The 27,896-nt window shown below is 40.2% G+C and overlaps 1 protein-coding gene across 1 annotated transcript in view; it reads left to right on the plus strand.

Moving 5' to 3' along the window:
* Window positions 1–27,896, plus strand: part of DGKB (diacylglycerol kinase beta) — a 492,141-nt gene that overhangs the window by 115,807 nt on the left and 348,438 nt on the right. The window contains exons 6-9 of the mRNA XM_075922292.2: window positions 3,037–3,177; window positions 8,613–8,662; window positions 9,357–9,431; window positions 16,451–16,570. Of these exons, the coding sequence (XP_075778407.1) occupies window positions 3,037–3,177; window positions 8,613–8,662; window positions 9,357–9,431; window positions 16,451–16,570 (386 nt within the window). The remainder of the gene's footprint in view (window positions 1–3,036; window positions 3,178–8,612; window positions 8,663–9,356; window positions 9,432–16,450; window positions 16,571–27,896) is intronic.

Consider the following 27,896-nt stretch of genomic DNA (forward strand, 5'->3'; position numbering starts at 1 on the left):
GGTGGTTGCTTTGTGTCAGTGTCCCCATCACATCTGTTTATAAATTGTATTCTCCCTTTATGGCCTGAAAAGAACTGGCCCTTCTGTCAGGCAAGCTGCTGCACTAAAAATGAGCATTAGCTCTTCTGGACTTACTGGGAAATGCCTTTGCTTTCTTACACCTTTTACTTGATGATGGGCCAAATTCTATTTTGTGATACAGGTGTCATGTTTCCTCCAATTCCAGTGGGAGTCAAGGAGACATGTATATGTGTAAGATGGGACCCAGCATTTCAGTTTCTTTTATATTTCTGGACAGAATATAAGGTCATATTTTACCTTTCATTCCCATATAGCATAGGATAGTGTTAAATAGCTGTTTCCACAACATATTAAGTTTGACATGTCATTTTGGTAGTTTCTTTTAAATATAACTAAGTAATCTGTTTTGTTGATTCCCAAAAGGATGGCAGAGCACTTTCAGCCAAGAAAAAGGTGGACTTTACTTGCTGAAAAACATTTTCTTGTTCTTAGCCAGAAGATTTAACATCTTTTTTGTGACTATTTTATGGCAATTACATTTTCTAGGTGTTTATTGGCACTTAAACCTTGTGGTCTTATCATTTTACCAATCCTGAAGTTGAATCTGGGAGAAACTCTTGAATCTCTGCAGGTCTCAGACTCACTTCAGTGAGCTTTATGCATCCATAAATAAGAGTTTCAAGTACAAATCCAATTTTAGGATGAGGGCCTTAATTGCATTCTATATATTATAGTTTTCTGATCTTTGCCCTTTGGTTTCTCTCTTTTTTTCTTTTGTACTTGGCCGTCTGCTTTGTGAAATTATTTTGTTTTTCATTAAATGCCAAAATTTTCAGATTTTGGTATGAAACACAACTAGGAAGAATTTCCTTGTCTTGTAGATTTTACATTTCAGATGAAGTTTTCTTCAGGAAAACAGGTTATGTCAAGACTTTAGGGTTTTTCTGGGATACCAGAAAAATGCAACAAATGAAAATGAAAACCAGAGGTATCCCAGAAAAACTCCTCTGCGTCCAGGGAACGCATCTACTCCTCTGCTTTTTTTTGCTGAGGAGCAGACGCGCTCTTTCGGAAGCCCTGTCTTTCTCCTCCCATGACGAAGAAGGGTTCTTCCGAAAGAGGGTTTTTCCGAAATTTGGTCCAGTGTAAATGGGCCAAATTTTGGAAAAAAGTCTTTCAAAAAAAACTATCAGAAAAAGGTATAAAAATTGCGGAGTGCAATTTGCATACCTTTTCCTGATAAAGCCCCGTAGTGAAGACATAGCTAGAAATATTGGGAGATTCAGAGGAGGGACTTCCTTTAGAGTTAATTTTAAAACAATTTTTTGTAGTCTAATTATTTTCATTTGTTGCATTTGCAGACTTCTCAGAAAGAAAGACCCTTGAATTATTGGGAGGGACTAGTTTTTCCATGTAGAGTATCTTAAAGTAATTCAGAGGTGACTCCATATTTAGTGCTGAGGAGCTCCTGGCAATTATACTTGGGTACACACTGCTTTTTAAACACCCTTTTATTTATTTTAGTTTTCTTAATCTTCCTTAATATCTTCATTAAAATATGCTGAATGTAAACTGGATTTAAATTAATTGCTTCTGCATGCCCAAGTTCTATTTCCTGAAAGGCAAATCTTTCTCTGTTTACTCACTCCAATAATCCCATCGAAATAAGTATGAAATACAATTTATGAGATGAACATAGAAGAAAATGGGATTCTATTTCCATTAGATACACTAATTATTTTAGTCAAGAAAAATGTGCGTGAGAAGGAAATTACATATGCAGGTTATCAGTGAAGAACTTGTTCTGAATGAATTACACAAAGTGTTTAAGAAGTTAATCCTTTTGTTCAGATTATTTTTTAATGTTCCCAAGGTCAATGAGAAAGATAACAAACCTCTTTAATCAGTAACTTTTATGATTCCATTCTGTGTTTTCATGTCTCCCTCTTGACTGCATCTTAATTTTGGGCTTGATCCTGCAAATACTCACATACCCCTGGCCTGGTCTACACTGAAGGGGAAAGTCAACTTAAAATAAGCAACTCCAGCTATGTTAAGTACGTACCTGGAGTTGAAGTATCTTAAATTGTGTTTTTACGCTGTCCACACAGCGGGAGGTCGACGGGAGCAAACACTCCCATCAACATCCCTTACTAATCATGAGGAGCAGCACTACTGGTGTCACTGGGACCCCTCTCAGTTTGAATTAATAGGTCTTCACTAGACCCACTAATTTGAACCCCACAAGATTGACTGTGGCACCATCAATCTTCCATGTAGTGTAGACGTGTCCCCTAAGAATAGTCTGACTGTCTTTTGAATTGAAGCACGAGGATTAAAAGTCAGCACTAGTCTGATTCATAAATCTTCTTCTTCTTCTTAAATCTAGGATATTTATTTCCATAATATCTGATAGAAGGGTATCTGATTATTTACTGCTCTGACACATCTGGCTCTGTCACTGGAAAGGGTATACATTTAGGTGCATGAAAGAACATTATATGACAATAACCATCTTTGAATAGGGAGCAGCTTGTGAAGCTGCATACTTTAGAAGGCTCCTAGGACTTCTAAAGGACTTCTGCAATGGAGGAAACATTGGGCTGAATTGTGACAGCACAATGGGGGGAAATAAACAACATATCCATTAAGTGAAAATAAAGTAGTCAATGCAAACTACTGTACAATCAAATGACAACAGATAACTCTAAATGGAAAAAATCTCAGTGAGTCCTAGAAATCCTTTTTTGCTTCCTATCGAGGGGAAGTGTTTTGCTTTGTCTATGTATTTTACTCTTGTAGTCCTCTTTTAGAGATGTGTAACACTATCTTAATTCTGGTTTTTTTTAGGGAAATGTGAAACAGAACTGTAGATGTTTCAGCTGTGAATCTAAATATTAATTAAACATCATTATGTTTTCTAGGACTATAACTATAATTATATGCAAAACTCCTGATTTTGATTCTTTATTTATGTTGTTAATAAAGATAACAAACCATACATATTATTTTCAGGTTTGAGAATTAATAAAAGTACCACCACATCACGGACTGGTGCTCCTGCCAATTTACATGTACCAGATGTAATCCAGTTGAAAGACATTGTTTGCTATTTGTCTCTGCTTGAAAGAGGAAGACCAGAAGACAAACTAGAATGTATGTATTTTTTTTTAATCTGAGGAAAAAGCTGATAAAATGGGGAATTAAAGTAACAGAAGCCCCTAATTTGCTAATACATCCATCTGTTTCTAATGTTAGTAACAGCCATTAGTTTATTTTCACATTGCATACAGCTCAGGTTTGCAATCTTGAGGAAATTCTGAAATGGAAGTTTCTGACTCTAAATTTAAGATTGAATGAGGTGTAGTTTCATCTTACAATGTGACACTCTAGAAGTGTCACAGTAGAGTTCTGCATTCTCATGTCTACAGGCCTGGCCTTTGGGCAAGGTGAGTGAGGCGGTCGTCTTGTGCCCCATGCATTCAGGGCCCCGCGCTGCCTACCTCCCAGCCGAGAGTTGCACAGCTGTGCGGCTCAGCGTTCTGCTTTGGGCCCCGCACACTTTTTGGCTTGGCCTGCATGTCTAGATGATTTCCATACCAAGTTGGCTCAGTTAATTAAAAGTTTTCCAACTTTCAGCCTCAATAATTGACCCTAGGGAGTTTCAGACAAGCTGGATTCTTTCCATCTTGCACATCTTTGCTAGTAGCATAGGCTCTGCAGTCCAAATTATCTACTCACAGACCTCTTGGAAAATCCATGTAAGGGTAATGATGCCTAGAGGAGGCTTAAGTTTGAGTGATAACACAATCTGTAGACAAAAAGGCTTGCAGATATAGTTGAGATGTTAATATCATTCATAGATCCTATGTTGCTAGCTGTTATCAGCAAGATGGAAAGATCCCAGTTGTGTGTCTAAGTGAGTCTGTAGAGCTAGCAGTTAGAAAATGTCTTTGCTTACAAATAAAGAATCCAGTTCAGAAAAGCAGTAATATATGTGTTTTAAGACATGTGCTTAAGCACATTTCCTGGGCAGAAATACTTTGCTCAATTAGGACCTGAGAAGTTTATTATGGAAATCAATGAAACACAAAGAATATTGAACCCCACATTATCGTTTCTACTGCCAGTGTTTGGATTAGACTAGCACATAGACTGTATCTGCACTTGGAGCTGGAGCTGAGATTTCCAGTTCATATGGAGATACTCACATTAGCTCTCATTGAACTAACATGCTAAAAATATTAAGGTAGATGTGATAGGCTGGGCATCATTTAACTGACCATAGTTTGAGAGCAATGAAAGTATGTCTACTCAAGCTGGGAATCACTCCCCAAGCATAGACTAATGTTCTTGTTGTCCTTACTGAGGCAAAAATCATATTGATTTTGAAGGGAGCTTTGTCTCTAAGAAAGGCAGGATCAGACCCTGATATTGTTCTAAAGGTAAATATAGACCCTGATATTGTTCTAAAGGTAAATATAAACTACCTGCTGGAAGTTTATATTCTTTGCAAGTTTTAATGACCATGTTTGTTCTGGCCTATATGTAGCTTATAACTACAGAAACAAAGGTCTTAGAGTTAGTGGGAGTTTTGCCTGTGTAATGACTGCCCAAAATTTGCCTATATCATAGCAATGGTATTGTATAAATGCTACTAAATTCCAAGATTAATGATGTATTGGATGCTCCTCTGAAATTCAAAACAAAATCTGAAGATTATATGTTGACCCCATGAATAGGAAAATCTAAGTTTCTAGGTCTTAATGCAGCAAAAATATATTGAGCTTAACTAAGTGGCAGACTGTGTAGGCCATTCCAGAATCCTAATGCTCAGATCATCACCTTCAGAGCCACATACAGAAGGGGGGAACATCCTAATCTCATGGATCTGCATTATGGGAGAAGGTAGTGACTGGGATACCAGACAAGACCCCAGGCAAGAATGCACATTTCCTCCCTGCACCCTTCCCCCCCCACTCCCCTGCCCATGGTCTTGCAGAGGTTCTTCAGGAAAGATGTCACATCTGGGACTGTATTTATCTTTTCTATGCAGTCTCCTTCCCAGAAGTTGCATTGCCAGGCAATTCCCTGGTGGAAGAGGTCAATGGAGCCCAGCTGCCAGAGAAGTGGGGGTTTGTCAGGGTCCAGAGTAGTGGCAGAGGCACAAGACCCCTGTCCTGATGGTGCTGGTCTCTCATTAGTCCCATTATCTGCAACTTTTCAGAATGGTCCCCTTGGCCTATTTTTGAGATAAATCTCAACCTAACTGAACAATGTCAAGGACAGTTTGTGAGAGGATTTCTGTGGAAATGTCATGCCCTGGGACACACTCTACCACAGAATGTACACCAATAATTTCAATCACATGCTTCCACTATCAATTCAATTTTGAAGGGGTTTGATTGAAATAACTTAATTTTGGGTGGAGAGAAGTGTATAATCATAATGAACATCAATTGACGTGTCCTGCAAAATATAATCACGTGCTATAATGCTCTAAGAAGTGCTTTGATAAAGCATTATCTCCGAGTGCAAGAGCACAAAGAGTTTTAAAAACAGATCCATATGCATTGTATATTAAAAATTATTTGGAGTTTTATCCTCATACACATCACAGATTATATAAAACATCTAAAAAAACTATTCTAATGTTGACAACTGTTTTTGCTTCTTTGAAATGATGTTTTTTGGTTATCAATATTTTCTTTGCTATTTTATTTTACTACGAATACTAGTGCGTAAGATACCTCAGTTAAGAAATTTGTGGTAATTAATAGCATTTGGAAAGGACCGTGTACAGAATTCAATTTTTTTTTAAATGTACAAAAAACCCAAACCCTGTAAATAAGTAGTTTACATATGCTTTGCATGGCCTTTGGAAATTAAAACAAGTTGCATGAGATAAGCATATAAAGCTAACACTGAGATTATGTATTTTTGATTATCACCTTCAATGAAGGAAAAAATTGTTCAGTTACAGTATATTTCAACATGTAAGTTAATGATACTTAGTAAATGGGGCCCTGATCTTAAAAACATTTAAGTACCTGAGTAACTTTGCATGTAAATAGTCCTTGTTTGTGTTTAACAGGATTTGTAGCAAGAATAAGTGTTTGCAGAATCAGGAACCACGTGCTGTTCTTATTAAAGTGGAAAAAAACCCACCTTGATTCTCCTATCCTCTTCAGTGTCAGGAGAGTTGTATCAAAACTGCATGCTGTTGAAATCAGGCCCCAGACACACAAAGGAGGGGTATATGCAAAGCCCATTATGCTTTCAGACAAAATTTGAAATAAAATAGAGACCCACTAGGCAGAGAGATAAATGAATGATATATAGACTAATAAATATTTTACTAAATAGCAAATAATTTGTTATAAAGTCCAATATGTCAATCCAAAATTGTGTGATTGATCAGAGAGGAATATAATATTGACTGAAGAATTGAAGCTCTGCAGATTCATATAGAATATGATAGTATTAATCAGTTTAATTCTGTTCAGTGGATACTTAAATACTAATCTCAGGACCTAAGGAGGATTTAAGTTATGCAGGGCTTGATTTAAAAATTTCCGACATTGTTGGTAGTTTGCTATGTATTATAGCCATTTGTTGATGCTTGTCTATCACTAGCTATCTTTGTCTTGTACAGAAGTGCATATATTCATGACTTAGTAGTGCATTTTATTCTAGTATCATGTGTTCAGCATTGCTGTGTAAAACTCCCCTAGCTGATGGCACCGCTAAAGTTGACAGGACTTGATATGAAATTCACTTGGGGGGGGGGGGGGGGGAGGAAGGGGGAAAGATGATGAGACAGTTTTCTTTTCTTGACCTGAGAACTTTTAAGGAGAGAGATTTTTCTTTAATTTAAACATTAGATGAGCCTCTTTCCATTTGGGATATTATTATGAAAAGTAAATCAGTTTCCTCAAAAATAGTTCAAGAGGCTGTTCAAGGGGTAACACACTAAAGACAGACACCTTTGTGCATAGGCACTGTACCTTTTAAGAGGTATATCATATGCAGTGTCTTTACACTCCTGCTAATAAATATTCCATTAGTTACAGGAAAGAATATGTGAGATGATGTCCTTATGATACTTATATTTACAATGGGCCAAACACTGTACATTGAGCACTACCTTTGGGGAAGAATGGAATTGCCCTTGAGGACCAATTCAGGATATCAATTTAGTGCATGTATAAATTAATTCTGTTTTCTGTAGTAGAACTAGCTACTTGCATGCTTAAAATTAAGCATGTTGAACAGGAATGAGCTCTTGTATTGGGCCCAGCTATGCATACAACATTTTATACAGTAAAACGGGTGGAATTCTCTAAGGCTATGTCTACAGTGCACTTTTGTTGGATACATTTTTGCTGGTTAGGAATATGAAGAAAACACCCTTGTGGCTGACAAGTTTTATAGGCAAAAAGTATTAGTGTGATCAGCACTTTGTCAGTGGGAGACACTTTCCTGCTGCCATAGCTACCACTGCTCATTAGGGATTCTTTTATTTTGTTAGCGGGAGAGCTCTTAACTGGCAACAGAGTGGCTACATTGCATACCTTACAGCAGCACTGCTGTAGTGGCACTGTGTTGCTGTAAGTTGTATAGTGTAAACATAGCCTAAGAAAGCATTGCAATTTATTTCAAAAGAAGCAGGGTTGCACACAATAGCTTTATTATATAAAGGGCCCTACAGAATTCAGGGTCCATCTTTGTAAATTTCACTGTCATAGCATTGTAAAAATCTTGAATTTCATGGTTTCAGATATTTAAATCTTAAATGTAATGGTACTTTAAGAATCATGAATATATATTTTTAAAACAGCAAAATATAAACATGTAAAGTCCTTAAAACTCAGCATTTCTCAAATTGAGTGTCCCAACCAAAAAGGGGAGCTACAAAACTATTGTGAGGTGTGAGGCTGCATTATTGCCTCCCTTACTGATTAGCTGTCTTTAGAGCTGGATGGCTGCAGAGATGCAGCGGCTGGCCAGGTACCTAGCTCTGAAGGCTGCACTCCCAATAGATGCAATAAAGAGATAAGGGAGGGATGGTATAGTGGTGGTGCTGCTGCCTTCAGAGCTGGGTGTATGGCCAGCTACCGCTACTCAGCAGACACCCGGCTCTGAAGGATAGGGTAAAGTACACAAGACCAGATTTCACATTCTGTGATACATTTTTCACATGAATTTGGTAGGGCCCAAATTATATATTAGTATTGTGAACTTAATGAAACCAGGAAAAATTTGGAAAATTTGGAAAATTTGCAGATATGGAAATGATATTTACTGTTGCATTCAACTGAGCTGAAATCTAATACATACATTTTCCACTAGTACAATTAGCTAATCAGTAAGAATTTGTAGAGCAGTTACCACTGTTGTGGATTAAAAAACACAGTGAAAATGCAAGAGCAAGCCAGTAAAATTCTCTACATAGGATCCTATTTTATATAGAATTCCAGTTTCCAGTCAGATGTTAATTGTCTGTCTTGCTCTGGAATTAAAGGAAAATGATGTACGTCTTTATATTTTCCCCCTAATTTAATTGTCCTCTTTTTTTTTTTTTTTTTTAGTTATGTTTCGTTTGTATGACACAGATGGCAATGGGTTCTTGGACAGTTCGGTAATTTTATTTATATTGACATATTGTAATAGCATGAAGTGCATCAGTGTATTTGTATGAATTCATGCGGAACACACACTTTGGATAAACAGAAGTAATAACTGTAAACAATAAAACATCCTGGATGACAAATATTTTTGAGACTATTCCTAACAATTCGTCCTTCCACTGAGCATATCCACTTCCTCCTCACTTTTAGAGATGGTCAGGCATTGAATCTCCCACTGTAAAATCATTTCTCTATTTTTTTAGTTGTAACGTTTTACTTCAGGAAGCAATTTAACTCACTCCCAAAACTCTTTTTTACTTCCCTGGGAGCTGTACATGGAAGAGTTATTTGTATGGTTGCACTGAGAAGGAAGAAAGATGCAGCTCAAGTTTCTGGGAGAAGGTAACAGTAGGAGATGAAGGGGGGAAATTCAGCATGTTCAGAGAGGTCAGGAATAAAGACTACATTGTTTAGGTAGAAGTTTAGAAGTAGCACCTGATTATACAATTAAGAGAAAATCAAAGAAAGTAATTATAGAAGGGTTCAAGAAGTATGTAGCTTGTGGGCAAAGAAGCACTAGGCATAAATAGATTAATCAATTGCTTAGAGCCTTGAGCAGCTTAAGGGACCCACAGTTTATTTTTTATTGCCCGTGTCATTTGTCATTAAAATGTTTTTGTTCTTTCTCTTTTTTTTCCTGCCTAGGAATTAGAAAATATCATCACTCAAATGATGCATGTTGCAGAATATCTTGAATGGGATGTCACTGAACTCAGTCCAGTAAGCATCTAGACAGGTCATTGATGCAATTAATTCTGGAAATCGTTGTGTAATGTCCCATGAATACCAGTGATACTAATACATGTATTGAGTAGTAAAAATAGTTCCTATTTCTTTGAGGTTGCCATTCAGTCCTTTGCTATTCAGTCCTTGTTACAGTGAGGACAGCATAGCACTAATGGTCATAAGCATGAAATATATGTCCACCACTAAAGTTTAAGGCTTTCTCCCTGTAGCATGTAATTCATTTTTTAATGGGCTTTGCATATACCTAGCCCAAATCCCATGAGAGACAGAACCTATCATCTATGTACAACATACCTAGTACTATGGGTCCCAAGCTGCAGACTCTACCCAGACCAATTGATGTGCAGCTTTTTAATGCCCTTTAGACATCCCCATGACTTACTCAGTAGTCTGCTCCTTGTAGGTAAGCCCTCACATGCAAACCATTTCTGGTGTTTATTAGATAAGCATTGATTTATTTCTTTTATTGGCAAAGTCTTATTGGTGCCTATTGGTCAAAAGTTAAAGCCAGATGTCACAACAACAGAAGTTAAGTCAAGTAAGGCCTTGTGCTTCCCTTGACTCAGGATGAATTTCCCTAAATATTATTCTTCCATAGAATTCCAGGAATCTGTAATGACACAAGGATGACAATATAAAACTACGAGCAGATGTATTTAAGGTAGTGACCCTCTCGCCGTATCTGATCACCGGAGAGTGTGAGATATTAGATTAAGGTGGCGCATTAAATGAAAACTTAAGACTTGGTTTTAAACTGAAAACCACCAGACTATATTGTTACAAAAATAAACTTAACAAAACAATACCTCAAAATAACTCAAGGGGGCTGTCCTCTCTTACACTAAATGGACCAGGAGGGGAAGTCCCTCAAGGTCCCTATACCTACTACAGAGTCTACGACGCAGGGTGATTAATGGACGCTGGCGACCTACGACCTTAGGGCTAATTGGAAGCCTTTGGGGAGGACCTGCCAGGGGTCCCTCATCAGCTGATCCAGTGCTTGCCACAGGAAAGGAACAGCCAAAGTGATCCCTCGAAGCAGGAGTTGAGATCGAAGACGGTCGATTCGCCTTCCGCAGAATTTCTGGTCCTCGACGCCTCTTCTCGTGCTTCGGTGTGACTGGATCAGGCGATGGACGACTCTGGATCCTATTTATCCTAAACCTAACCTAAAAATAAAACCTTAAACTAATCCCGATGCGCCCGACGTACAGACACGACGACGGCCGACATGCGTGGACCGATGCAGCCTGACGTACAGACTCGATGACGGGAACTAATCTAACTAAAATACTAAGCTAACTAGCCTAATTACCTAACCTAAGTGAGTAGATCTGACCTTCCGTCAGATCTAACCCTAGAAATAGCTAAATTAACATTTAAAAGAGTGAAGCATGGCCTTGCGCCAGCTTCCCTTAAAAGAATCTCTTTACAAAACCTCTCTCATTCTACCAGACCTAGGACAAGACTTGAAGGATCTCTCTCTCTCTCTCTCTCTCTCTCTCTTAACCTATCCCTAAGCTCGACGCCCAGACGCAACCAGTAACTGCTGCGTGGCAGAAGCTTTTATAGTTTTGGTTCATACATATTCATGAACCCTAAGGTTTAAAATGATTGGACACTAAAGGATGCTCTTACGGTGTGTTTTAAACTGATTGGTAGAACAGGATGCTTGTGAATATTCATAGATTATGCAAATTCCAACAGGTAGGTGAGTTGCTATTTTCAAACCCTAACAGCTACCTGTGAATGTGATAGAATGCATAACTCAAATGGATGCTACCAGAAAGAGTTCTAAATTCAAAATGGAGTTTCAGACTCCATTTTGAGACATTGCCAAACTTTGCATATTTTTAAGTTTACAAACATTTCAAGAATTGAATTGACATTGACATATGTATACAAGGATAACCTCCGTCCTTTAGCACTTATACAAAGTGGGGGCTATCCTGTTTATTGCGTCGAGTGTAACATGTATGATTACCTGCCCTGTGGGCGGGTGGCGTATGTGTGCACCCGTTGCAAGGAGCTCCTGACCCTCAGAGACCGAGTTCGGGCTTTGGAGGACAGGGTGGCTGAACTGGAGGAGCTAAGGGAGTTAGAGAGCTCTGTTGATGAGACTTTCCGGGACACTGTAGTACTGTCCCACCTCCAGTCTGAGAGCCCCAGTGTTCTTAAGGAGGATGAAAGTCTCAAGGGAACAGAGCATTTAACGGGAGCAGAGGGAAACCATCCCGTAGTTGGGACCCTCCTCCCAGAGGATGTTGTGGTATCCTCTTGCACTGAGGATACCTCTGATGGGGAGGGAATGCCAGCTAGGAAGAGGCAGGTGTTAGTAGTGGGTGATTCGATCATTAGAAACATAGATAGTTGGGTTTGTGATGACCGGGAGAACCGTATGGTCACTTGCCTGCCTGGTGCGAAGGTTGCGGATCTCTCGAGGCATCTAGATAGACATGTGTAGTGCTGGGGAGGAGCTGGTGGTCGTGGTACATGTAGGTACCAATAACGTAGGGAAGGGTAAGAGAGATGTCCTGGAGGCCAAATTTAGGCTGCTAGGAAAGACACTGAAATCCAGGACCTCTATGGTGGCATTCTCGGAAATGCTTCCAGTTCCATGTGCAGGGCCAGGTAGGCAGGCAGAGCTTCAGAGTCTCAATGCGTGGATGAGACGATGGAGTAGGGAAGAGGGGTTTCAATTTATTAGGAACTGGGGACACTTTTGGGAGAGGGGGAGCCTATACAGGAAGGATGGGCTCCACCTAAACCAGGGTGGAACCAGACTGCTGGCACTAAACATTAATAAGGCCGTAGAGCAGTTTTTAAACTAAGAGATGGGGGAAAGCCGATTGGTGCGCAGATGCACGTAAATCGGAGAGAGACTTCTCTTAGAGGAGAATCCATTGATAGAGATTCTCTAAGCTGTAGTCGGAAAGAGAGGAGGGGAGAGGGCAAACCATGGGCCAGAGCTGACAAACAACCGCATACAAAGGAATCCAATGCATCAGGGAAGGGCAGACAAATAACCAGTGGCAAATTTTGAAAGTGCTTGTACACAAATGCTAGGAGTCTGACTAATAAGATGGGTGAACTAGAGTACCTCGTATTAAATGAGGAGATAGACATAATAGGCATCACTGAAACCTGGTGGAATGAGGAAAATCTGTGGGACACAATCATACCGGGATATAAAATATATAGAAAGGATAGAGCAGGCCGAGTGGGTGGCGGAGTGGCACTGTATGTGAATGATAATGTAGAATCAAATGAAATAAAAATATTAAGTGAATCAACATGTTCCATAGAATCGCTATGGATAGAAATTCCATGCTCCAATAATAAGAAATTAGCAGTAGGGATATATTACCGACCACCTGACCAGGACAGCGATACTGACATAGAAATGCTGAGGGAGATTAGAGAGGCTACCAAAATAGAGAACTCTATAATAATGGGGGATTTTAATTACCCCCATATTGACTGGATACATGTCACCTCAGGAGGAGAAGTGGAGATAAAATTTCTCAATGGCTTAAATGACTGCTTCTTGGAGCAGCTAGTGCAGGAACCCACAAGGGGAGAGGCAATTCTCGATTTAGTCCTGAGTGGAGGGCAGGATCAGGTCCAGGATATAACCGTTACAGGACCGCTTGGGAATAGTGACCATAATATAACAACATTCAACATTTCTGTGGTGGGAAGAACACCTCAGCAGTCCAGTACCCTGGCATTTAATTTCAAAAAGGGGAATTACGCAAAAATGAGGAGGTTAGTTAAACAGAAATTAAAAGGCACAGTGAGTAGAACCAAATCCCTGAAAGCTGCATGGAAACTTTTTAAAGACACCATAATAGAGGCCCAACTTAAATGTATGCCCCAAATTAAAAAACATAGCAAGAGACCTAAAAAAGAGTCACCGTGGCTTAACCACCATGTAAAAGAAGCAGTGAGGGACAAAAAGGTATCTTTTAAGAAGTGGAAGTCCAATCCTAGTGAGATAAATAGAAAGGAACATAAACACTGTCAAATCAAGTGTAAAAATGTAATAAGAAAAGCCAAAAAAGATTTTGAGGAACAGCTAGCCAAAAACTCAAAAAGAAATAACAAAATGTTTAAGTACATTAGAAGCAGGAAGCCTGCTAAAAAGCCTGTGGGTCCCCTAGATGATCGAGCTATAAAAGGAGCAATCAAGGATGAGAAAGCTATTGCGGAGAAACTAAATGATTTCTTTGCTTCAGTCTTCACGGCTGAGGACGTTTGGGAGATTCCTGAATCTGCACCATCCTTTGTGGGTGATGAATCTGAGGAACTGTCCCGGATTGAAGTGTCATTAGAGGAGGTTTTGGAACAAATAGAAAAACTTAATGTTAACAAATCTCCGGGACCGGATGGCATTCATCCAAGGGTTCTAAAAGAACTCAAATGGGAAATTGCTGAGCTGTTATCTGTGGTTTGTAACCTATCCTTTAAATCGGCTTCCGTACCTAATGACTGGAAGGTAGCAAACGTGACACCAATATTTAAAAAGGGCTCTAGAGGCGATCCTGGCAATTACAGACCGGTAAGTCTAACTTCAGTACCAGGCAAATTAGTCGAAACAATAATAAAGAATAAAATTGTGAAGCATATAGAAGAACATAATTTGTTGGACAAAAGTCAACATGGTTTCTGTAAAGGGAAATCCTGTCTTACTAATCTATTAGAGTTCTTTGAAGGGGTTAACAAACATGCGGACAAGGGGGATCCAGTAGATATAGTATACTTAGATTTTCAGAAAGCCTTTGACAAGGTCCCTCACCAAAGGCTCTTGTGTAAATTACATGGCCATGGGATAAGAGGGAAGGTCCTTTCTTGGATTGAGAACTGGTTAAAAGACAGGAAACAAAGGGTAGGAATAAATGGTAAATTTTCAGATTGGAGAGGGGTAACTAGTGGTGTACCCCAAGGGTCAGTCCTGGGACCAATCCTTTTCAACTTATTCATAAATGATCTGGAGAAAGGGGTAAGCAGTGAGGGAGTAGTTTGCAGATGATACCAAACTGTTTAGGATAGTCAAGACAGAAGCAGACTGTGAGGGACTCCAAGAAGATCTCACCAATCTGAGTGATTGGGCAACAAAATGGCAAATGAAATTTAATGTGGATAAGTGTAAAGTAATGCACATTGGGAAAAATAACCCCAACTATACGTACAGTATGATGGGGGCTAATTTGGCTACAACAATCAGGAAAGAGATCTTGGGGTTATCGTGGACAGTTCTCTGAAAACTTCCACACAGAGTGCAGCGGCGGTCAAAAAGGCAAATAGGATGCTAGGAATTATTAGGAAAGGGATAGAAAATAAGACCCAGAATATCTTACTGCCCCTGTATAAAACTATGGTACGCCCACATCTTGAATACTGTGTACAGATGTAGTCTCCTCACCTCGAAAAAGATATTTTGGCCTTGGAAAGGGTTCAGAAAAGGGCAACTAAAATGATTAGGGGTTTGGAACGGGTCCCATATGAGGAGAGGCTAAAGAGACTGGGACTTTTCAGTTTAGAAAAGAGGAGACTGAGGGGGGATATGATAGAGGTCTATAAAATCATGAGTGGTGTGGAGAGGGCTGATAAAGAAAAGTTATTTATTAGTTCCCATAATAGAAGAACTAGAGGACACCAAATGAAATTAATGGGTAGCAGGTTTAAAACTAATAAAAGGAAGTTCTTCTTCACACAGCGTGTTGTCAACCTGTGGAACTCCTTGCCGGAGGAGGCTGTGAAGGCTAGGACTATAATAGAGTTTAAAGAGAAGCTGGATAAATTCATGGAGGTTAGGTCCATAAAAGGCTATTAGCCAGGGGATAAAATGGTGTCCTTGGCCTCTGTTTGTCAGAGGCTGGAGAGGAATGGCAGGAGACAAATCACTTGATCATTGTCTTCGGTCCACCCTCTCTGGGGCACCTGGTGCTGGCCACTGTCGGTAGACAGGATACTGGGCTAGATGGACCTTTGGTCTGACCCAGTACGGCCGTTCTTATGTAAATGTTTACAGGGCGAATCTACATGAAGATCTTACATTTGCATTTATAATTTTACACTTCTCATTTTAAATATACATTTCTTCCTTACAGCCTACAGCCTGGGAGGCATCATGCTGGGACTTCTCTCCAAGTCCCCTGAGCCTGCCCAGCACTGCTGTCTCCAGGTGCTGCTGGTTCCCTCCCTTACTGGGACCAGCTCCTTCTCCCTTGCTGGTCAGGATGAGAGTGACCCTTCCCTCAGCTCTTCAGCCTTTTATAGGCCCCATCCTTGCCTTGATTGGCTAACTGCTCCTCACTCTGATGAAACTAGGGGGCTATGTCCCCTGCTTGCTGCACTCACCAACCCCCCTTCTCATGGGGGGGGTAGGCAACCTTAGCTTCCACCATCACCACCAGGGAGAGCTGAACTGCAGCCACGCCAGCCTGGGCCCCCCTTTTTTCTTCCCCGCTGTGCCAGCCCAGGCCCCCTCTTATCCTTCCTTCCCCCTGGCCCACCCCCCACCCCAGTCCGAGCCCCCTTTCTCCCTCCTTCCCACCCTCTGCCATGCCAGCCCAGTTTCCTCTTCCTTCCCCCCCGCCGCCAGGCAGTTGGGCCAGACCAAAGCCACATGCATCCCGGACTCCAAGCATGGGGGAAGGAAAGGGGAGTAGGCCCCATGGCTTGCACAAGGGAGGGCAGAGGGTGGTGGAAGGGTCTGCAGGGTGAAGAGTGATGCATGACAGAAAAGGTTTCTTTAATATAAAATAAGGAAAATAGTTTTACCAATTCTAATAAGGGTGTAAGTATGATTTGGCGGTGTGGTGAAAGGTAAAAAGACTTCTAATATCTCTCTTCCAATGTTACCACATAGGATACATTTTACTTTGCTTTTTTCTTTTAACTGGATGGTTCAGGGTTAATGTCTATTCTTGCGGTTTTAGAATATGCTATTTATAGCGTGTTTTTTTTTTTTTTTTTTAAATCTACAGATCCTTCATGAAATGATGGAAGAAATTGACTATGACCATGATGGCACAGTATCTCTGGAGGAATGGATCCAGGGTGGAATGACGACAATCCCTCTCCTGGTGCTCCTTGGATTAGAGAATGTGAGCATTAACCTAGCAATGTCCAAAGGTCACTTGTGGGTCAGACGTGGCCCCAGAACTCATTTGCAACCTGCTGCCTCCTTCATCTTGGCTATGGAATTATGACATTCAGAGACTTTCCAATAAGTAGCTACTTCAGGGGGAGCAGTTGATCCAAGGATGGAGAATTATTTAATGAGATCTATTGTCTCTGAAGGCCACTGTTTCATATTAAGGACATGAACAGCTGTAATAGTATTAATTTTATATCAGTTAGATGCAGCTGTTGTTTTGTTGGCAAATTGTCAACGTCATTTGCCTTCTTGCGCTTGAGCAAACATTGGGCACCTCAGTCTTAGCGCATGTTTCAGTTGTGTGATTTTGATATAAAAATAATTGTTTTGAAAATGTTCTGTAGTATTTTACAGACACTTAAATGCAGATATTAAAGAAGTCCCTCCAACCCAAGTTAAATCTAGACTATTATAGTTTTGCAATCAGTTATATGATGATATTATGGAGGTCAGTTAAGCTGAGCACTTTCTGTTGCTACATATCATATTTATATAAGAGCTTTTATCACAAGATTTCAAAATTCTTCACAAATATTAATTGATTAAGCCTGGGAAGAAGGTATTCCATGGTAAATCTCATTTCTTCTTTTTATATATGTGGAACTATGGCACATAAAGTTACTTGTCCAATATCAGAAATGGGCTGCCCTTTCTCCTGGCTCATATTTCTAGAGTCATGGATAGATGCATAGATTTCAAATACAGAAGGCACCATTGTAACTGTCTAGTCTGGCTTGCTGTATAGCAAAAGCCGTAGGGTTCCCTGGAGCCAGCTGGCTTTATAGCTCAAGCTATATAGGCCCATGCACAAAGCTCTAGGGCTCCCAGGTTTAGTTCTGTCTGTCGGTATTACATAGGCTAGTCCAAAAGCCAAGAGCTTAACACAAATTGATGGAGGCTTCTCAGGGTATGTCTACACTACAGAGAAGATCAAAGCTACCGTTGTCAGTCTTCCAGGGTTTGAATTAGTGGGTCTAGTGAAGACATGCTAATTTGAACTGAGACAGCACTCCGGTCAATGCTAGTAGTCCTGCTTCCACGAGGAGTAAGGAAAGTTGAAGGGACAGTGTTCTCCCTTCAACTTCCTGCAGTGTGGAGAGCACCAAAAGTCAAGTTAAGGTAGCTGAAGTACCTTAAGTGCTTAGCTGAAGTTGAAGTTGTGTGTCTTAATTCGATCTTATTCCAGAGTATAGACATATACTGTATGTGTCTTTCTACTATTACTAGCTCTGGTATCCTCTGAAAGAAAATGGTGTCTTAATTCATTGATTTTAAGGCCAGAAAGTACCATTGCGAATCATAACAAAGACACAGTTTCACCTTGTAACTTTTCTACTAAGGCAATAATGTATGGTTAAACTAGTCCATGTTTTTGAGAGACATCCCGTTTTGATTTAAAGATTAAGTTGTTTGAATGGTTAACTACCTAATTACCCTCACTTTATTCTCACTATGAATGTGTGTACCTTAAACTTCCAAACATTGGCTCTTGCTATGCCTTTTCCTGGTATGTTAAAAAGTTCTCTTCTGTCAATTTATACCAAATCTACCCAGATACCTTTATCACCTTTTCATTATATCTATAATGTGTTAATTCCCTTTAAAGAAAACTAAAATGCTAACATGAAAACTAAATTGCTAATTTAAAAACAACTTAAGATATTAAATCACTAACAATTCTGTAATTAGTCTATTTTACTGACTAAATGGCTGTCCCACTTGAAGGAATAGCCATCTGAAAATAGTTTAAATGCAATAAGGAACTATGTTACATAAATTGTAAGAATTTTAAAAAAGATCTCTTCTCTTTTTTTTTCTTTCTTTGTGATTTAGCCCTTCACTTCTTTCTTAGTGCCTGATTCTGCAGCTGCATGGCAGGCAAAACCTTCACTGAAATAAAAGAGAGTTTTTTGCCTGTGGAGCAGCTGCAAAAGGAAGACCAGTAATTCTATTTGTCTGACGCCCCTTGCCATGACAATCAGCATGCTGAACAAACAATTATAACACAATGCAATTACATTTTAATTGCTAATTCATTATCTCTTGTTTTATACAATGCTTTGAAAATCTAAAGCAAGATGTGAATGTTGTGTATTACAAATATTGTTTTGTAATTTATATATTAAAAGACCAGATCTTTTAGAATATTGTGTCTGGTTAACCACCAGTTAACCCTTTAGCACTGGCTGAATGCTTTCCCCTCAAGCATCATATCTACTAAAATTATTCCTGTTAAACACCAATAATTACTACTTAATTTGCTTCCTTTGGAGATATGACTATAGAGTAGTTTTGGTTCTGACTAAATGAAAATTCAGGAGGTTTTGAATGATTAAAAAAGAGAGAGTTAAAGTGGAAACCACCATGCAGCCTTAATTGTTGATGCTACTTCCACCACTATGATAATTTGCATCTACTTTATATAGAGCTATCCATACGCAGATTTCAGAGTGCTTTAACAATATTAATATATTAAGATTCACACCAGCACCATGAGGTAGCAAAGCATGTTTATCAATCTCTTACAAATTTATCAATCTCTTACAAATAGGAATGTGAAGAACAGACAATGTAAGTGATTTATTGAAGATCACAAGGAAGTTTATTGTAGGGCTTCATCAAGAATCCACATCTTCTGGCACCTCAAATGAGTCTACACTTAAAATGCTGCAGTAGTGCAACTGTATCACTTCACTGAAGATGTTACCATTCTGATGTGAGAACTTCTCCCTTTACCATAGTTAATCCTCCTCTTCAAGGGGCAGTGACCATGTTGATGGGAGAAACCTTGCTGTTGATGTAGCAATGTCTGTGCTTGTGAGCCTGATGCAAATCACCATGGTTAGCCACTCATGCCTGAGGAGGCACAGGTATAGATAGTGGCAGCAGCCCACTAGGGGCTAACCATGGTGAATCGCCTCCATTTTATTGTCCATCCATAGTCTATGCCGTGGCTTATGTCAGGATAATGGCCTTGCTTAGGTGTGCATTTTTCATACCACTGAGTGATGTAGTTATACCAATGGATGTTTACATGGTAGACCTGTCCCTAATCTGCATTGAGTATCTAGCTGCAAAACTCTTTTTCCATTTATTTGATAGTATATGAAAAGTTTTAAGAAATCAAAGGTGCAGAATGTAGTTATTGGCCATGTGTGCTGTTCTGATCTCGGCCAGTGATTTGTAAAGTCATTTTCATCTTCCTGACTACTAAGACCAATTAGGATTTGGAGTAATCTCTGAAGTGGAGTGGTGGAAGTACTTTACACGATAGGTTTTTTAGATGTGACATTGCTAAATTCACAGGTCCAGACAGTGTAGGAGAGCAAAAATTGGATTGTGTCTCTAAAACTTTGTCCTGTCTTTGGCTAATTTGGCCATCTAGAACAAGGATGGGGGAAAATTTGGGGGGTCAGGAGCCATTGACTCACAGAAAAATCAGTTGGAGGCCACACACAAGTGAGAAACAAAAAAACCAAATGCCAACCCTCATAGCTGTTGCCCCCAACTGAGAAAGAGAAGGGCACTCCCCACATTCCCTTTTCACACCTGAGTCTGTGGGGCCCAGGCTAGTAGATTTTGTATGCTACAATCCTGTGGCAGGGTGGGAGGGAAAAGCTGGAGAGTGAGTGCAGGCTCCCCAATACTGGGGGGACAGCCCTGAGCCTCAGGGGGCGGATCTAGGCAAGCCGGGGGGCCACATCTGGGCCCTGGGCCCGAGGTTCCCCACCCCGATCTAGAAGCTCAAGCACTGGGAGACTTACTGAGTCTGTAGAGCTGTTTTCCCTTCCTCCATTTCTGTTTGACCAGCATTCTACTGTGCAATGTGTATTGATACCTGTAATCTTTCTTTGATCAGTGGGTATCATCTGAGATTCTTTGCTTAGTAATCACCACTTGCACAATGTTATTAATCATTTAATCCCAGGCCAGCTCCACACTTTTGTGTTACATTCATGCTGATCAGTTGATTCTGGTTTCTTTGTGGCTTCTTGCTTGTGACTGAGAGGAGAGCCATTGCTGTGCCCAGGGTAAGCCCTCTAACTAGGGCTTGATAATTTCTCAGTTGGGGTTAACTTTTTCATGTGAGTGCTCCAGCACCAGAGCACCCATGGAGTTGGCACCTATGCATCTGACCCATCCAAGATCCCACCAAGTTCAGATACCTCCTCATTAATCACCTTCTTTTGTTCCCGTGTGCTGTATATAAGTCCAGGAGAAGGAAGTTCAGCCACAGGGAGATTCCATGTAATTTTGAGACTATTATTCTTGCCCTTATTCAGATATCTGAGCAGAGTTGCAGTGGTTGGTGTCCAGTTAGTCCGAGGAACTCTACCTGGAGCCACAGGCATTGTCTGGGATACTCTGATCACTGTCCCACACTAACTAGTTTTCATTATATCTTTATTCATCTCCCCTTGACTGCACTTTGGATTTGTCACCCAGAGTCAGTTTTCACCTATTTGTCTTTGGCTCCACACCCTGGCAAAGCAACAGATACAAAAGCTGCAGCTACATTGATCAGCATCCCCCTCAATATGCTTTTTAAGATCCAGTGGTCCTACACATGTCTGTAACATGTGGTGTACTTCATCTAGTGCACTAAATACCACAATCACTTTATAAATGACCTATCAATCCTCATCCTCAAAAGGAACCCTGCATAACACTTTTTCTAAAGACAGGCCTGAGAACATACATTCATAGCTCTGCTCGACCCTAAAAATCATGGACTGAATAGAGACATTGTTTTATGGCGTATTACAACAATTTGCAACTTCCCTTATTCTTCCCCACACACATTCCAGATGTTTCTCCACCCAGCCATCCTTTCCTCCTATGTGATGGGGCACTTCATCTTGAGTGGTCCCTTGAAATAAGTGTTAAATACATATGCTAAACAATCTGTTCCTTTTTCTTTTTAGCAGCAGCACTCTGATTAAGTTTCCCAAACCTGAAGTGGAGTTTTGAGTAAGATCAAGAGCTTGTCTCTCTGACCAACAGAATTTTGCTCAATAAAATATTACTTCATGCATCTTCTTTAATTCCCTGGGACTGACATGTGTACATCACCATTGCATACAAAGCCAAGGCATTTTAAAGCTATTTTACATTTGCTCTCCTCTTGGTTGCCACTAGATGTCATAATTGCACTACAGCTGCTGTTTTGTTGCTTCTCAGAAAGGATCTGCTTCACTTTTTTAAAAGAGAGAAATTCAATAGGAACAAATGTCTTTTAATCTATATTTACTTGTATCACAAGTAATCTGAAAGCAAATCATATTTCTTTTTAAAATTACTCCTTTTAGTCTTACCCCATTACACCTACACGCATGAAACACAGATACTTTGCATCTATAAAATATAGAAGTGATTCCTCTGTGAGGTAAGTACTCTACAAACCAAGCATGACAAACCTACAATTGAATTATGAGGACATTTCCTTGTGAATGAGATTCACTCGTATCCCCTACCATCTAATGTATTATGCTATTACTACAGAGAATTTAAAAAATAAGTATTTTACTTTTTCTGATTAAATGTGAAATCAAGTGCTTTAGTCTGAGTTCAACATCTGTGTGTGAAATGTCTGCTCTTGTGATCTCTATTGTGTTGTTATCTATTGTTTGAGCCCTACATACATAGAACTGGATTTGGAACTTGCACAATTCATTACAATACATCTTGCAGAATTTGCTGTGAATTGTTTGGGGTCCATGATATTGAGAGAGGACCTTCTTAGACAAAATGCTTGTGGATGATATCCAACTAGATTCTGCCCTTTCCTAGAATTAAGATAAACTGTGCTTTTTATTTCAACATCGAGTGTATAATTTGTGACCTGACACAATCATAATTTACACAACTATCAACTGAGTTTCTGAAGCAGACATTGATTGTGTATCATTTCCATATACAGGGCTAAATTCATTGACTTGCACACATGCGGTGCCCATGAGTCATCTTATCAGACAGAGGGCTGGGTTCACCCTGGGAGACAATAGGTTCTATTTCTACCACTGCTATCTCTTAGATTGACCACCAGAGGGAGAAACTTCAATTCCTTCAATTCTTTCCTGGAAATTTTACCAGGGACTATAGGAAAAATGTATGCACTGCTTCTTCTCGGTGCTGCCCACTTTTTCCTACATTAAACAGAGCCTTTTGTGAAAGAGTTTGCAGACACATTCTGATATTACAGCCTTGTATCTGGAAGACTTCCTCTGCCAAGGGTTATGGCAGGGGTGAGCAATAATTTTTGGTGGGGGGGCAACTCCAAAATTTTGAAAAGTGTCAAGCGCTGCACTTTTCTGTAGAGAGGGTATGGGGTCTAGGATGGAGGCTGGGTGCAGAAGGGCACATGGGGTAAGGGACTGGGGTGCAGGAGACGACGTGAGTCTGAGAGGGAGTTTGGGCAAAGGAGAGGATTCTGGCCTGGCAGAGGGTCATTGGGGTGTGTGTGCAAAGTTTGTGATGGAATTGTAACCTAGGAAAAGGGGGTGCAGACTACAGAGGGTTTGGGTCATGACCTGGGGCAGGGGAATGGGGTGCAGGGTCTGAGAGGGTTTTCAGTGAGAGAGAGCCAATAGGAGCTGAGAGATTGGCTGGGGTCAGTTCCTATTGGCCAGTTATCTTCGGCCAATAGGAACTGAGGATTGGGTTGGGGGTGGGGAGATCACACACAGCTTCCCCCTCCCTCCAGAGTGGTCTCAACCATGGGAGCTGTGTGTCTGAGGGTCCCAGAAGGGTGGTCCGTGGGTTGGATCTGGTGGTTTAACAGGCCGGATCTGGCCCCTGGGCTGTATTTTGCTTAGCCTTGAATTATGATGTTACAGATTAGCCCAGCCTTGATAAAAAGTATCTGTAGCTTACCATGCTATGCAAACATTAGAGAATCATAGAACACTAGAACTGGAAGGGACCTCAAGAAGTTTTATTGAGTCCAGTCCCCTGCCCTCATGGCAGGATCCAGTGCCATCTAGAACCATACCTGATAGATTTCTATCTAACCTGCTCTTAAATATCTCCATAGATGGAGATTCCACAACCTCCCTAGGCAACTTATTCCAGTGTTTAACCACTTTGACAGTAAGTTTTTACTAATATCCTACCTAAACCTCCCTTGCTGCAGTTTAAGCCTATTGGGCTAGCAAATATTGGGTTTTCAGCAAGCCCGTCTATTTAGATGACAACAGGGTGGGGTAGTGTTGATTTATCAATTGATAGTTGAATTTCTAAAAGAGATTCACATATTAAAGCTCAGAGAAACAAGATTCTCTTCCTCCTCTCTGGGCACCCCAGTCTATTTTATACCTGTTATGTTCCACTTGAACTCGTAGTTGCTAAAACCTGTAGTTTCCTTGCATACCTTGAAGATGGTGGATGGTCCTGGGTCCAGCCTATAAGTCTTTCTTCTTCTTTGAATAGTGTCCTTGTAGGTGATGCATTTCAGGTGCTCCTGTCTTCTATCAGAGATTTTCAACAGCAGTGCTCATTCAATCTCTTCATGCTTCCTAGCAATGCTCATGCCTCATATGACAGATGAACTGCCCTTGATTCCTTCTTGCGTGCCCTGGCTAGAGGTGGATCATTCATAGTGCTCACAGTTACCTGTTATTTTTACTCTTATAGTTTTCTTTTTTAATTGTCTTTAATATTTTATTTAGTTCTTATTTTCTTTCTTGTAGGGTTATTTTTTCATATAATTCTTCTCTACTGTTAGAAGAAGACTTTTGTTTTGGTAGCATGCTTAAATTCCCAGGCTTCAAACATTACCTCAGTTCCAGGAGTCCTTCCCAGTTAGTGACAGCCCGGCACGTGTGGTTTCCCACAGCTCCCCTTGACTGCGAGTGGTGAATCAGAGTCAATGGGAGCTGCAAGGCCATAAACAAAGTAGAGTGGCCAGTTAGCAGGTTATCGAAGTGGATCCACAGACCACTTTGAGAAACACTGCTCTAGATCCAAATATATGGATTTAGAAGAAAACCAACACTTCTCTGCCTGTGACTCCATTATACTGTTCTTCAGACTCTGATTTTTGTTCATTGGTCTTATTATCTATGTAGACCATTTTAATCTGAATATGCTCCTTCGAGGAAAACTTTAGAGCTAGGGCAATTTCAACCTGTTTTGCAGGTTGTTAAAATCAGTCCTGTAACACCGCTACCACCACCACTTTTATGGACTTCCCCAGTTGCCACATTGAAACACTTGGGCTGTTTACTGCCAACAATTCTCCCAGGTTCTCAGTGCTTTTAGAGATTGTAAGAGTCAGTGTTAGTCCTTCCATTTGCCTTCAGTAGTCCCTGCTGCAGAAGATGAGTGAGAATCAAGAATAGAGAGCTGATGAAGAAGCTATACCACAGATGAATATTTCATCATCCCCAAATGAAGCTGTTATGCCACTTCTATATGCAATAGATGATTTAAACAATTTCAGGATTTAATTGAGTGGATAGACATTCTTCAGATAAAAGTCCCGAGAGGGTTAACAGAAATTGATGGACATTTTTTACACACCATCTTCAAAGAAGCCCTTCTGTAAATGAAGTATGGCTAGAACCTGCTAAGACAATTTAGAAGATCCCTGGCACTGCCTTCCCAAAAGTTGAGAGCAAACAAAGTACCATGTTCCAGCAAAAGGGGTTCAGAGTTTTTATTTTCCCAGCCTACCTCTAATTTCTAATGAAGTATAACCAAATTAACTATTCAAAATTTTATTCCTTCACAAAAGAGCACAAGGAATAGATTTGAGGCCTTCATCACAGAAGAACAACTTTTCAAGCTTTCTCAATGCTGTCATCGAATACTAGGACTGGAAGGGACCTCAAGAGGTCGAGTCTAGTCCCCTGCCCTCATAGCAGGACCCAGTACTGTCTAAATCATGCCTGATAGACATTTATCTAACCTACTCTTAAATATCTCCAGAGATAGAGATTCCACAACCTTCCTAGGCAATTTATTCCAGTGTTTAACCATCCTGACTGTTAGGAACTTTTTCCTAATGTCCAACCTAAACCTCTCTTGCTGCAGTTTAAGCCCATTGCTTCTTGTTCTATCCTCAGAGGCCAGAAAGAACAATTTTTCTCCCTCCTCCTTGTCACACCCTTTTAGATACCTGAAGACCGCTATCATGTCCTCTCTGTCTTCTCTTTTCCAAACTCCTTCAGTCTTTCTTCATAGGTCATGTTCTTTAGACCTTTAATCATTCTTGTTGCTCTTCTCTGGACCTTCTCCAATTTTTCCATATCTTTCTTGAAATGTGGTGCCCAGTACTGGACACAATACTCCAACTGAGGCCTAATCAGCGCAGAGTAGAGCGAAAGAATGACTTCTCATGTCTTGCTCACAACATATCTGTTAATGCATCCTAGAATGGTGTTTGGGTTTTTTGCAACAGTGTCACACTGTTGACTCATATTTGTGGTCCACTATAACCCCTAGATTCCTCCCTGTTGTACTCCTTCCTAGACAGTCACTTTCCATTCTGTATGTGTGAAACTTATTGTTCCTTCCTAAGTAGAGCACTTTGCATTTGTCTTTATTAAACTTCATCCTGTTTACGTCAGACCATTTCTCCAATTTGTCCAGATCATTTTGAATTATGACCCTATTCTTCAAAGCAGTTGCAACCCCTCCCAGCTTGGTATCCTCTGCAAACTTAAGAAGCATACTCTCTATGCTGATATCTAAATCTTGATGATGATATTGAACAGAACTCGTCCCAAAACAGACCCCTGGGGAACCCCACTTGTTATATCTTTCCAGCAGGATTGTGAACTTTTAATGACTACTCTCTGAATGGTTATCTAGTCAGTTATGCTCCCATCTTATAGTAGCCCCATCTAAGTTGTATATGCCTACTTTATTGATAAGAATATCATGCAAGACCATATCAAATGCCTTACTAAAGTCTAGGTATACCACGTCCACTGCTTCTCACTTATCCACAAGACTCATTATCCTATCAAAGAAAGCTATCAGATTGGTTTGACATGATTTGTTCTTACATTGTTTACAAATCCATGCTGGCTGTTCCCTATCACCTTATTGTATTCCAAATGTTTGCAGATGATTTCCTTAATTACTTGCTCCATTATCTTTCCTGGCACAGAAGTTAAACTGACTGGTCTGTAGTTTCCTGGGTTGTTATTTCCTTTTTTATAGATGAGCACTATATTTGCCCTTTTCCAGTCTTCTGGAATCTCTCCTGTCTTTCATGATTTTCCAAAGATGATAGCTAAAGGCTCAGATACCTCCTCTATCCGCTCCTTGAGTATTCTAGGATGCGTTTCATCAGGTCCTGCTGACTTGCAGACATCTAACTTTTCATAGTGATTTTTAACTTGTTCTTTTTGTATTTTTAACATCTAAACCTACCCCTTTCCCACTAGCATTCACTATGTTAGGCATTCCTTCATCAGACTTCTCAGTGAAGACCAAAACAAAGAAGTCATTAAGCACCTCTGCTATTTCCAAGTTTCCTGTTACTGTTTCTCCCTTCTCACTGAGCAATGGGCCTACTCTGTCCTTGGTCTTCCTCTTGTTTATAATATATTTATAGAATATCTTCTTGTTTCCCTTTATGCCTGTAGCTAGTTTGAGCTCGTTGTATGCCTTTGCCTTTCTTATCTTGCCCCTGCATCCTGCTCCATCTCTAGACTTATAGTCTTGCACTAAGCCTCATGGCTGCAGTCTTCAGGATTTCCACATAAAGGTCAGAACACTTTAAAGGGTGTCCCCCTTGATGGTCTTACATTATTCAGAAAATGCACTGATGACTCCCTACATTCTCTGAAGGACTCTAGGACAGCTCTTTGATCACTGGCCATATATACATCTACAAATAAGAGGAGATTTAATTGGTCTCAGCTCAGAGAACTCACTTAGCCCAGTTTTCCACCTACAATACAGTGCCAGAAATCCAAAATTATAAATGGAAGTTCTCCACCATGGCATCTGGATTGATGCAACAGACATCTGCAAAGAGTTAATTTTGATATCTCAGTTGATGAGCACAAACACCACTGTGATCCAGATCTGGTGCTATAACACTTTTCCCTTCTTCCTATCTTTTAGGTATTGTGTTTCCCATTTCTGCAGCTCATGGGGGCATTTGACTTCAAATATATAGTGGTGGAGGTCATATTTTGAAGATTATAACGTCTGGCTACTCCATCAATTTTTAGTCCATTATTTTTCAGGGATCATCTTAAAAGCCTCTTATGAGGCAAGAAGTTCTGTCTCTCCTCTGCTTGGAAGCCTTAGAACTA

This window comes from Pelodiscus sinensis, chromosome 2, assembly GCF_052426305.1.
Source record: "Pelodiscus sinensis isolate ZL-2025 chromosome 2, ASM5242630v1, whole genome shotgun sequence".
In the NCBI taxonomy this organism is placed as follows: domain Eukaryota; kingdom Metazoa; phylum Chordata; order Testudines; family Trionychidae; genus Pelodiscus; species Pelodiscus sinensis.